This window comes from Brachyhypopomus gauderio, unplaced genomic scaffold (genome assembly GCF_052324685.1).
Source record: "Brachyhypopomus gauderio isolate BG-103 unplaced genomic scaffold, BGAUD_0.2 sc105, whole genome shotgun sequence".
Lineage (NCBI taxonomy): Eukaryota > Metazoa > Chordata > Actinopteri > Gymnotiformes > Hypopomidae > Brachyhypopomus > Brachyhypopomus gauderio.
In genome coordinates this window covers 309,909-323,444 of record NW_027506926.1, presented here as the reverse complement: position 1 = coordinate 323,444, position 13,536 = coordinate 309,909, and the positions used below count along the sequence as shown (strand labels likewise).

Below are 13,536 nucleotides of genomic sequence, written 5' to 3'. Positions count from 1 at the left end.
GGGGAGGGGGGAGCAGCTGTATGTATCTTTAACATTGCAGTACAGCAGATCCAGTGTTCACTCCTCTCTGGTGGGACAGTCCACATACTGAAAAAAGTTCAGTAGTGCCTTTGCCAAAGTGAAGTGGTTAAAATCGCCTGAAATGGCTATGAAGGCATTCGGGTGTTGGACTTGGAGACGTGTTATAGATGAATGTATAGCATCACACAGATGAACTTCAATGTTGGCCATTTTTAATCACACACACACACACACACACACACACACACACACACACACACACACACACACACACACACACACACACACACACACACACACACACACACACACTTTTACCTACCAGTTAAACTTAAAACAGCTTTTTGGTCAACTCTTGTCGGTCAACCATGTTGTTTCTGCTGCTTAAAACAGCATTAGAACTTGAATATGTGCCTAAATTCTGCACCTGATGACCGGCACAATAACAAGGGCTGTTTTACAAACACATCTTAGCAGAAAGATGTTTCATAAAGCATCATTGAAGACACGTACATGTAAATTTAACACCTCTCATGTATCTTAGCAGAAAGATGTTTCATAAAGCATCATTGAAGACACGTACATGTATATTACATTGAAGACACATACATGTATACCCAGCGCACCACGGACTGTGCTAACGGGCCACCCAATGGAGGATGGGTTCCCTTTTGAGTCTTGGTCTTCCCGAGGTTTCTTCCTATTCCCCACCATCTAGGGAGTTTTTCCTTACCACTCTCGCCTTTGGCTTGCTCATTAGGGATTTGGACCCATACGATTGTTAACCTTGTAAATCCTGTAAAGATTGTAAAGCTGCTTTGTGACAACATGTGCTGTGAAAAGCGCTATACAAATAAATTTGATTTGATATATTTACCACCTCTCATGTTATTCTTGCAAATGTGTAATGGAAAGGACACTAGATAGTAATTCACAGCACATTTGGACTAAAATCACCAATTTATTGTCTAAAATTCCACCTTAAATGGTCCCACCATATTTCTGAAGCTGTGAATAAGAAAGCTAGAGTTGACTTCACCTCACCATTATCACATTAAATTCAAACTATAAGCAGGCATGTTTTGACATAAAGAGTTCTGGATGTATTTATCTCCATTAACTCCATAACTCTCCCTATTAATTACAACTAACACAGGTGTTGTGTTTCCACTGTATTTAACAGCCCTGTTGCTGTAGTTTTATTTTCTGCAATAAAATAAAGCCAAACGGCGCATGTCTTCCTCTCAGACGTTTCAATACTCCGGTGGTGTCTCTCTCTCTCCGTACTGTAAGGTGTCGACTCGAGGAGAGCGCTGAGTGGGCGGGGCCAGGCGGAGCCTACCTGCATGGTTGCTGAGCAACGTGACGGTGTAAAGACTAAAGACGAGAGGGGGCGGGTGCGCTGCTCCGTGAGGTGTGACTATTTTAAGCGAGTAGTGACAAATCTAGCGACTTTTTATGGTGTTACTGGAAACTTTTGTAGACTCTGAGATGAACACACATGGTCTTCAGTTACTGTCCTCAGCGAGCAGCGGGTGCTGCCGTGAGCCCCGCCCACAACACTCACAATGCAATCTGACAGTCAGAGCAGACCCGCACCGCTCCACGTCCACGCTGCAAATGAACTGCGCATGCCCAAAGCCGCCGCTGATTGACCCCGCCCCGTATTTACAGAGCCGGATGTAAATATAAATGCGTCTTCAGTGTAATACAAAATAAATCACTGAATTTAACTCACACAGTCTTCGTCAGTCACTCTAACATATTTAGGGTATTTTAATCATTTTTCCTCTCCCACAACGTTATTATTTTATAGCTTCAAAATCAGGTATTATGCAAATTAGGCGATGACGCCATTTTGTGACTTTTAGGACAGCCAATAGCGTTTTTCCTTACTGAGGAGTTGGCAACTTTTACGTTTTCTTGTAAACTTAAAAAACGTGTATTGTGTTATTTATATAACATTTAAAGAACATTTTGATCTCTAAACGGTAGCAGTCTTAAGGGTGAGTTTATTGGATTTATATTTCCTGGTCGGAAAACGTAAGCGACACGTAGGAGGAGTTGGATTAGATGCAGCTCCGCCCCCTGGACCGACCAAAAGAAACTATGGACGGTGGGAGGAGTTGGATCTAGATCTAGCTCCACCCCCTGGACTTTTGCTTCTGCAGATACAGATACTTGTTGGCAACGCTGCTCTTACAGACAGAGAAGAGACTTTGATGAGTCCACGTACGCAGCAGTCGGTGTGTGCGGGAGAGTTAAAAAGATTGAGTATTAAAAAGATTGAGTATTAATTTTTTTACACGAGTATTGCTCCAAATCAATATCAGCGTTGGTATCGATATTTGGATCGATCCGCCCACCTCTACCTACCATCACCATCGGACATTACAGACCACAGGTTTCCTTATTCTCAATATCAGGGCGTTTAGTGGAGTTGCGCCTATTGTCGTGTTGGTGTTTGGAAGTGTTGGACTACTGGTTGACCTGTAAGTACTTAACTTAGTAATACGTACCACTAACACCTTTTAACCACATCTTAACCACACTATTTAGTTCGTTCCGTTACCTCACGGTTGAATCTCGTGTCTTGACTAAGTTGGTGGAAAATTCAACGTGTTAAAGTGTTTTTAGAATGGATGTTGTAGCGCTAACTAACCCAGCCAGATAACGTAGCTACTTCCCAGTCAACATGTCCATGCGGGCCCCACATGGGTTTGAAATGGGCTGGCACATGGGCCCTTTTTGGGCAACCCAGCTGGGGCCCACAAAGATTTGTCCATCGGCTCCACATGGGCCCCATGTGTGTTAGCCCATGTGGGCCAATATTGGGGTCAATGTGGGCCTCAGGTGGGCCCCGTATGAGCATTGATTCACTGGCCCTACATGGGCCCCATGTGTGTTAGCCCATGTGGGCCAATATTGGGGTCAATGTGGGCCTCAGGTGGGCCCCGTATGAGCAATGATTTGCTGGCCCTACATGGGCCCCTTGTTTGTGTGGGATAATGATGGGGCCAGTGTGGGCAACAAGTAGGGCCCTTATGGTTAACTGCAAACACCCGCTTCAGCCCCATTAGGGGCCCATGGGCAAATCTTTATAGGCCCCATATGGGTTATGCAAAGGGGGCCCAAATATCAGCCCATCACTCACTAGAATGTCAGCTTGCATCACACATTTGGAGCACAATTACTATAATGCTAACTTGTGTCATCCAATGTGGGTCCCTATGGAGTCATGGAGGGCTTCAGGTGAGGTCTCTGCTGTACATACCTAATGCAATATTCAGTTGCTTTTCTTACTTTGCAAAACTGTTGTATAAGAGCACAGCACTAAAGACTGTATTATCATAAGTAATTTCAATCAGAGATGAGCTGTTTATAATAATACTTACATTTAAATGACGACAAAAGCTTGATCAATCCTAATAAAAATGTTTTATTGAAAACGACAACTCATTAACAATTTTAACCATAAATGTCCATAAAACATATGTTAAGAGTCTTTAGAATCCTTTACTGTGTGTTGCTGAGTTGTGTAGTTTCACATCTTGTAGAGAGAGAGAGAGAGAAGAGGGGAGGGAGAGACAGACAACAGTATTAATTAAAGCACACAACAGTAACACTGCAGATTATCTAAACCACTTTTAGCAATGATAAACATCCTTCTCTGTGAATCTAAAACATGGTAAAGCATAAAAATCCTGTTTGTACTATTGAATTAGCACACTAGGCCTGTTTAATGGGCATGCATTTTCTGCACCACCTGGGTCCTGACCATAATACACTGTACAGAACTCTATGAAGGCTCTTGCCAGCTTCTAGTTTGCACAGTATAATAAAATCCTGACCAGTACTCCTTCAAATATACTATACAATTCACTAATTTGAGCTGCTGCAGTTACTCAAAATTTCCAAAGACACTGTTGTCTAACACTTTAATCACCTCTTGGGGGAGATTTTACAAAGGCCAAGTGATGTGTTTACAAGTTAGGTGTACATAAAACATTTAAAAACTCCAATATAGGAGCTGTCAGGGTTTTGGAAAGTAAAAATGACTGATTTTCACATGCCTTCATAGTCACATTATCACAAACGTGTAACTCACTATTGATTACTTACATCTGTTCTGCGTTCCTTTTTTGAAAGTCTCTCTGCGCTCTCAGTGCACGGTTTCCATCATGGTCACGAGCATTGGTAAACCACTTTGAGACAGCTCTCTCAACATCTTTAGTTAATTCTGAAGATAAGCATTTTGTTTTAGGGCACCTACAAAACAAAATTTAAAATTCAGATAGAATAAACTGAGGCAAAAACAACCACCACATGTTACTTTACAGAGCACCAAAACGAGAAAACCGCTATCTAACTTGGACCCATTACAAGAATGATTAGTAGCTGTTTATCCGTAAGACAATACTCTTTTCTGCTATACACAAGATTGTCTATGGTAGGTTAGGACTACGATCATTTGTTTTTCCCCTCATACTGGGATTAATACTACACAGCTCTACCTTAGAAATGCAGTCATTTGTACAGTGGTACCTCGAGATACGAGTTTAATCCGTTCCAGACCCGTGCTCGTATCTCGAACTGCTCGGTTCTGGAAGCAATTTAACAATGTAAAATATTGTAATTGGTTCCGGTCCTTAAAAAAGTCACAAAACTAGCGTAAATGTGGAAAAAAAGACATGTACTCCGGCCGAACAGACGAGCGAGTTCGGCTACACGAGTGCCTTTCTCATGCAGGTGAATAATCTCCTGCTTAGTTTCTATAGTTATCATTCTCTTCTCACTGGACTTTCCACTACTAGAGCCTTTTTTGGAGCCATAATGCAAAACAAACGTTTGTAGTATTGAAATACTGTACTGTATACACCGTACGTAGTGTTACTCGTTGCAAAGCACACATGCGAATGGCTGTGATGACCGGTTCATGCTCGTATCTCGAACGTGCACTCGGGTGTCGAACAGAAATTTTGCTCGTCTCGGTGCTCGTATCTTGGATCGCTCGTATATAGAGCAGCTCGTATCTCGAGGTACCACTGTATTTGGTATATTTAATGCCAGGACACGACTTATTATTAACTGTAAAGGTTTATCACTTAATTAATAACTAACAGGACAATTATCTTTTCTACCAAAACGTTAAGCAAACATTCTCTAAACATAACTAGCTAGCTAGTTAACCAAGGTGACCACTTAGTTCTAGTGTTTGCTAAGATAGGTTAACTCACTAGCTTAGGTTAGCTAGCCTAGCAACATCGAAATTTGCACTTATGTCTTAGCTGATCTAGGAAAATTAATTAACTAAATCTAGGTGGGTTACGTCGAAAATGTGTAAACATAGACATTTAAACACTATATTTCCCCCCACAGATTATTCCTCTTAGCCATAACAAATGAACGCTTGCGTTCTACCTTTCAACACTAACGGTTGTTTTAGCTATCAAGCTAGCAAATTAACATAGCTAGGTTTGAATTAAATATAACGTCAGGCATTATATCCTCAGATATTTTTCTTTCTTTCATTGTATATTTGTTCTTTTACACATTGATAACCAAATTAGAGAAACAGGATAAAAAGTTAATTTCTTACCTCAGTGAATGATATCTCCAACGGATATAAAAATTCACTTTCAGTCAGGCCAGGCGGGAGACCGTTTAGTCTTTCGTTGGGGGCGGGCGCGCACGAGAGGATGCGAGGCAATGGTTTATTCCATACATCTGAAGCAGGTTCATTAACTTTCTTAATATTTTGAATGAATTTAGTTATTATAACTGCTTCACAAATTAAACTATATCAACATGCAATTTATTTGTTTGTGTGCCAGAGAAATATCCAGTTCTACCATCATTTGCTTGAGCTGAGGTATAAAATCGTGTACTATGTAAAAATGTCTGTTTTGTAAATGGTATTTAAAAGTCCGTTTTTAAAATATTAGGCTGTTTTAAAAATCAGGCCCACGTGGGTCCCAACTATAACCCAACTGGGGCCGGGATTTATAACCCCAATGGGGCCCACAAATGTAACTCAACTGGGGCCCGAATAGAACCCTTAAAAAAGCCCACTCTAAGCCCATGCCCAGATAAAACCCATACTGCCCAGTTAAATCCCATGTGGGGCCCATGTGGACATGTTGGCTGGGTTATTTGATACTATACGAATATAATTATATTTGGTTCTTTTGTTTAGTAGCTCAGTGGTTCCTGTTACAAAGATAAAAGCTTATGCTAGTTATATTGTACGGTTTTATTACTGTAGCTACTCAACTCAATTTTATTTATAGAGCACTTTAAGAACGGCAGCCGCCACAAAGTGCTGTACATAAGAATTGAACATTTAGACACAAAACAACTAATAGCAAAAAATGGATAAAACAATATTAACTAAAACTGTAAAAGGAATCAATAGAACAAATCAAACAATAAAACTAAGACAGTAAAAACTAAAAACGCATACAAAGTCTCATGGTGTGTTAAAAGCCAATGAATAAAAGTGAGTTTTAAGACTTGATTTAAAAATGGACAGTGATGGGGCTTGTCTAACATGCAGTAGGTTGTTCCATAATCTAGGAGCAGCGATGGGAAAAGCTCTATCGCCTCTAGGATCAAACACCTTCACTTCAGTTTTCTTTTCATTAAAATTTAAGAAGTTTAAAGCCATCCAGTCCTTAATATCATTTAGACATAGCAGAAGTGGTTTTATAGAGGCATCTCTCTTCTTAAGTGGGACATATATCTGGGTGTCGTCAGCATAACAATGAAAAGAGATGCTGTGATTTCTTAAAATTGAACCCAGTGGAAGCAGATACATGGAAAAAAGTAAAAAAGTCTGCCAGATAGACTTAAGGAACTTGAGGAACAGTTTGAATATAGTAGATGTGTTAGATCTACATCACATGTGCATGTTTTACTTTTTATGTCATTTTTAATAAATGTGAAGTGTGGAATTTTAAAATTATTTTATTCTAATCATTTTCAGTCTAACAGAAATGTTGAAGAAGTTGTCTTAACAGTAAGAGATTTGAGATCTTCTGAAGAGGTGAGTGATATTTTAAACCTGCGACTGATACATTTCTCAGTATAATCCAGATAAATAAGCAACAGTTTAAAGCACACACACAGCCTACACGTAGCCTGTAGGCCCAATTGTACCTTTTGAATTAGGATGCATAATGCTGCCTTGTTTGTTTAGGGTGTTTTAGGGTCTTTGAACAGGCTCCTTAGAATGAATGTCTTTAGCATTATGCAGATCCCAAATGGTTCTTTGTCATGATTGTTTTGTCTTCGTCTCACAATGAATTTGCAATGTCTTTTTCCTCTAGGAATTAATGCTGTCCACTATCCTAAAGACGTAAACTTTACCTACATAAACACATTTATCTGTGAGGAGTATGTCAGACTGCTGAAATCAGTAAACATGGAAAAGGAGAAAAGCTACAACTGCTTAGAGTGTGGAAAGAGTTTTACTAAACACAGTGATCTCCAGAAACACCAGCACATTCACACAGGAGAGAAGCCATATCACTGCTCAGAGTGTGGGAAGAGTTTTACTCAACAGAATAATCTTCAACGTCACCAGCGCATTCACACAGGAGAGAAGCCATATCACTGCTCAGAGTGTGGGAAGAGTTTTACTCAACAGAATAATCTTCAACGTCACCAGCGCATTCACACAGGAGAGAAGCCATATCACTGCTCAGAGTGTGGCAAGAGTTTTACTCAACAGAGAAGTCTTCAACTGCACCAGCACATTCACACAGGAGAGAAGCCATATCACTGCTCAGAGTGTGGGAAGAGTTTTACTATACAGAGAAGTCTTCAACTGCACCATCGCATTCACACAGGAGAGAAGCCATATCACTGCTCAGAGTGTGGGAAGAGTTTTAAGCCTGCTTTATACCTCCGTATAAGAAACGAGAAAAGAGGGGAATATATGAAAGACCACATATACAAATATGCTCCGTACCCCCCAAAAATGTTTTGGTACCTCTGGGGATTCTAGGGGTGCCACCAGGGGTACATGAGCCAGAACAGGTCATATTGAGCACTGTGTTGATGTAGACACTTGTTAGCAGGTCGGGGCTGCATTGTACAGCCACAGACACTCGTCTGTCCTTGTAGCAGGTCTCTTAGTAGTTGGGGCTGTGGTAACCTTCTTGGGTACTGGTGCCTGTGCTGAGACTTCCTCTCTTGTGTGCTCTAGGTGGAAAATGAACAACCTCGGGAGCAGAGAATGCATCAAATTCAAAATCATCAACAGTGGATCCACTCTTGCCAAATCGTTCTCTAAGATGTTAAAAACCCATCGAGGGTGTTCATTTCCTCTCTGGGCTGAGACAAGGACAAATTAAAAAACTTATCTGATCTGGAGAATGAACCCCTCCAAATTATCCTCCTCATTGAACTCGTGGGAGGGACAAATCGAGGAGGGTAGCTCAAACGGTTCACCATCCTTAACCTGTTTAATCAAGTCCTCAGACAAGATACGTATTGGAATATAACCGTAATCCTCTTCCTGATAATGCCTCACCTCGTAAGACTCCCTCACTGTCCTTTAATGGTGGATTATTCTGTGACGTGGCAGGTGTTGTGCAATCAGGAAGCGCACACAATCTCTGAGGTTATTGTTTTTTAACAAACGGGTTTTACTTTGAACCTACGGGGTTGCACACAAATTGACAGTAGACACACGAACAACACGAGCACAATGAGGCATGATAACACTAACGGAACTAACAGGCTAACACACATATGACCAACTAATCATTAGACATAAAGACAACAGACTCAACCAGCAACCTGACATATAACAGAACACTAAAACTTAACAAACTACACACATGGACATCTACAGACATGAGAAGCTATGAACAAAACAGAAATATAGAAAGATTAACCAAATCTGACTTCCAAAACACAACAGACTGCACAAGACCACAAAACGATCACCATAATTTTTACTTTCACAATAAGTTTCACTATAATATGCACCATTACCTTACAATAACCCACAAAGACTGAACACCAACAATTAAATACCAGAACTAAATTACAAATTAGACACAGCTGAAGGGGAAGTAACACGGGGCGTGACTGAACAGACTAAAAAGTGATACATGATTGACAGGGAGGCGGGGCTAGACATGACACCCTCCTTAAAATCTCAGCATCACCTCTATTCCGTGACCTACAGAAAGCATGGACTACACTTGCTTACAAAGTGAACATACAAGTTATTGTGTATTTTGGATTCCTGTAAATATATTAGTTCTGAAATTTCAATGTGTTTCAATAATTTAATTAGTTTTTAATATGTGACTAAAGCTGATGTGAAATGTGCATACATGTTTTAACTGGGACTCCATGGAAATCATGGTGGTGTTTTTGACTCTTCTGAAAGTCTGTAAATGCTCTATTGACAGATTAAAAGCAATACTACACAAACAGACATTTTAGTGTTTTTTGTCTTTAGTTTGTTACACTCACAGAAATGATTCATGGCAGAGGTAAGTTTTATGCATTTACATCTATTTGATTTTATTAAAAAACTCATTTGCCTTAACATTAATTATTATCTACATAATCTAATAAATTCTAAAATGTATTGAATGTAATTAGTTAATTTATACCTACACAGTTGAAATAATTACAGTTGTAAATCAAACAAGATTCTGTTATATAAAATGTATGTAACTGGTTTTCATTGAAGTTATGAGAAATGAAATGCGCTGCTCTCCCGCGGGTCTCCAGCAGGCAGGTTCATGTGGGTAGCAGTCGTCCATGCCACGGTAAGCAGACCGAGACATCCTGTTTTATTACATTCAAATGTGTTGTAATCGTGCAGTTTATATCACATCACATCAATATAAATGTATTTATATAGTTCTTGATTATTTTAAGTAGTTTTATGTCGGTCATGTTGCTGGACAAGACAATACCAACACATGCCAACATCACAGCGAACAGGCTTGCTTTTTCACGACATCTTAGCTAGTTTGGTAATATAGTTTGATACTGGATTAAACTAACCTATTGCGGTTGGTTTTCATGCAGGTTAAAATTACTAGTTATATCAGTTGCAAAGCAAGTCAGAAAGCATTCTCTTTGTCCACAACATTTAGCATATTCATTTTGTAGTAAGTTAGGCACTGTCTGCTTATTTAAAGGTGAACTTGAGAACTCGTGATTAATGTGTTTTGTTAACTGCATTTCTTTAGCAGGTCAAAGGCTTCATTAGGAAAAGAGCAGGCTCTGCAGTCTCCCCAGAAATCCCTCTGTCTTAAAGAAGCACAAAGCCTTACCCCTAGTGGTGGATCAACCCTTAAACACGTGAGAACAAGTCTACTGTAAAGAATATTTGTCAGAGTTTTTAATTGTTGTTGTCATCTTGATTGAGAAGTCCACAATTTAAGAGAAGACTGTATATAATCTCATGTTAACAAAAACACACAATGCATCCTTATGACGACTCTTTTTTTCCCCAGGCTTTTAGGAGGTGATCAAAGGTCTTAAGGTCATTGTTACCTTGAACATGCATCCATCTCATTCTCATGAACGCATATATGCAGTGCTTTAAAGCAGTGGCGTGCACACATAGACATCAGGTGGTGCTAAAGCACCAGCAACTCTGCCCTTTATCAACGAAAGTGCCCTTTAGAAACTTCGGTTTTCATTTTACTGAGGTCGGTTTGAAATGATCTTTTGAAAACCTGAGCGATTAAAAACAATTCCCTGAAATGAGCCACCACCTTGCACACACCCGACCTCTCTCTTCCTTTAACACCAGATGCGCTGCAGCAGCAGTTCAGTTCAGTGAGTGGAAGGAAGCGTCTTCAGCACAGCACGCACGGTCACAGATAGACTTCTTCTCCCGTCCCCACCAGCCAGGTCACATACACATCAAGTCAAATCTACCGTTTGCCCTCTAAGCCCAACGTGAAATCATTTTGTTGTGCAGTAAAATGTCTCATACAGCACCAAACTACTAAGCATTTTTAGCTGACTGGTCGTGAGGACGACCACATACAAATAATTAAGGTAGAGTTTGCAGATCTATGTGTTAAGCTGAACATTTTCTGTTGTATAGGTTTTGTTAGACAACATAAATTAACACATTCATTTGTGAAAGAAGAAACTGGATGTTCCCCATTACCTGTGAAAAATGCCCATCTGCATTCATGTAATGACAACACTCAGTAGCCTATAACTCCTTCTTGTTCTTTTTGGTCTTTTTACTGTCTTAATTGTAGGCCTATATTGATTTACTAATTGCAAAATATATGCAACAAGGCCTGCAGACAGTGGAGGGTAAACAGAAGTTGACTGAAGGACTTAAAAATTACTGTATATAGTTAATATTGGATATGAATTTTATCAGTTGGCTGCGTGACTTTTCTCTGTTGAAAACGCACGTTTAGAGAATGTTACAAATAAAATGTCAAATTTCATTCAACGTGTGCTTGTAATTTTTTTTATAATTAGGTGTACCACGTGCGCTAAACAGTGCCCTTCAACCCCCCCGAGTACTTGCCCCCCAAAATGTCTGTGCACACCACTGCTTTAAAGAAATATCTTCAAATTAACATTCAGTTGGCCTAAGGATGAGCTGCTTATATTGTGGTGGTCCAGGTTAGGGTCACACAGCTCATCATCCTGTTCTTTCTGTTCCAGGACATTGAATCCAGAGAGGCTGAGCAGATGTTGCCGAGCAGAGGGTCATGGTCCTGATGGTAATGGACGCTTTGCTGATGTTGGTGTTGTGCTGGAAGGTGTGGAAGTTCTCCATAACCTGCAGAGTGTCAGCCATACATGTGTGATGCTTTATGGGCTGATCTACACACTCAACTTGAGTTATCCAAAAAGCATGCGTACATTCGAGGTGTACCAGAAAATCCTGATGGACCTGGACTCAACCAAGCTTTCACCAAAAGTACAGGCACTGAAAATCTAATTGCTCCAGTAATTTGACTGGCAGTAATGCACTTAAACAACCCCTACCTGATTTGTCTTTTTTCCTCAGTCAGAGAGGATCTTGTGTTTAAATGATCCCTTAGTTATTGAAGGGTATATCGGGGAAATACCTGTTTTGTTTTCTTTTAGTGTTGAAGCATTTAACGGGAGTGTTGTGAGAGTGTAGGTGGGTTCATGGATGGCCGGTTTCTGAAGTGTGTTAGCTGGCAGTGTTGTAATGGCTCAGCTCAAACTGTATTTGTCATTGTTTCTGAATTCTGTATGATCTGGTTGTCTTTAAAAGATATTTAATCTACAGAAAAGATCCTGAAGATGTTGTAATTTCATGTATTTAATGTTTAATGTGAAGTTCTAATGCTAATAAAGCTTTTGAATCAACAAGATGGTCTGATTGTTCTTATGCATCATTAAGATTGTACTAAATGGAAAGACAGAATGTGATTGGAGATCACAGAGATGAAAGAAAACAAAACTGAGTCTCAGACATGAAGAATTTAAGGCATTTTCCCCACTGTTTCCAAATGTTTATCTGAAGTGACAAACTCAGATGTGTATCATTACTATGTTGCTGAAACAGTGTGTTTACACCAGAGAGGCAGTGAAAGCTTACTGCAATTTAGATGCTTATAATTACTTTCTCAGTGGAAAAGTTGATGCAGAGGGCATCAGAATTGTATATGGTGAAGTTGGAGCAACCTGCCAAACACGTCACTATTTCTAAAACATACTGCACATGTTTCTTAGTAAGGAGTAGGGGGTTGTTTTGTTAAACTCTATATTTAATTATATATTTTCAATGGTTTGAACATTTATTCAGCTTATTAGAAACAAACGTCGATTAAAAAAGACTTCAGAATCGCCTTTATTGTCTGTTACGGTGGGTCTGCCCAGAGGCCGCCAGAGGACGCACACACACACACCTGCCTCTACCAACACGCCCACTCTAACGCTGCACACACCTCCTCACGCACAGCCACACCCTCGCTCCCAATCGCCCGAGTATTGACACCTGTTACTAATCAGCCTCGGGCTCTTTATATTCCAACAGGTCGCGCCGTCCAGTGCTGCGCATACTGCTTGCACCCCTCGCCTCGCAACGTGAGAGTCTCCCGTCGCCTCGCTGGTCTCTACTCTACACTCCTTTCTTGCCTTCTTACTTACGTTGAACCTGTTGTTTTGTACTGCCTAGTGGCCTGAGTTCTTCTGTTTTGATTATGGAGAATAAAACCCTCGAGTCTCAACCTCTGCCTCCTGCTGCCTCCAACCCCGCGTTACATTGTCATTATAATTTACATTACAATGAAATTTGATTCTCATCCAAGGTGTTTGCCAGTACAGTAAATACACACACAACATAAAACATAAATCTATAAGTTGAGGTAGTGCCACATATACATGGTTCGTAGATTGCTTGCGTGATATTTTGAATATTGCACAAGCTATATTACAATGTATGTTACAAGTATTGCACATATTACAAATATTGCACATATTGCACGTGGGAATTATTTACATGGGTTATATTTCACATGGCTTGGG

General features: G+C 40.1%; 1 protein-coding gene and 1 long non-coding RNA gene across 5 annotated transcripts; one reads left to right on the top strand and one right to left on the bottom strand.

The window, feature by feature from the left end:
* Positions 1-2,253: 2,253 nt before the first annotated feature.
* LOC143497298 (uncharacterized) lies at positions 2,254-9,570 on the top strand. 4 transcript variants are annotated; one of them, XM_076993194.1, is made up of 3 exons: positions 2,254-2,513; positions 7,007-7,066; positions 7,350-9,570. In XM_076993194.1, the coding sequence occupies exon 3, from the start codon at positions 7,445-7,447 to the stop codon at positions 8,027-8,029; it is 585 nt and encodes a 194-aa protein (XP_076849309.1). In that variant the 5' UTR covers positions 2,254-2,513; positions 7,007-7,066; positions 7,350-7,444; the 3' UTR covers positions 8,030-9,570. The 4 variants fall into 4 exon arrangements, with proteins under 4 accessions (XP_076849309.1, XP_076849310.1, XP_076849312.1 ...); XM_076993195.1 differs by lacking the exon at positions 2,254-2,513 and adding an exon at positions 4,968-5,060; XM_076993197.1 differs by lacking the exon at positions 2,254-2,513 and adding an exon at positions 5,708-5,757.
* Positions 3,435-5,725, bottom strand: LOC143497310 (uncharacterized). The gene is made up of 3 exons (XR_013125819.1): positions 5,621-5,725; positions 4,144-4,290; positions 3,435-3,571 (listed from the first exon to the last, which is right to left on the bottom strand). It is a non-coding gene; the product is annotated as an uncharacterized LOC143497310 (long non-coding RNA).
* Positions 9,571-13,536: the final 3,966 nt, after the last annotated feature.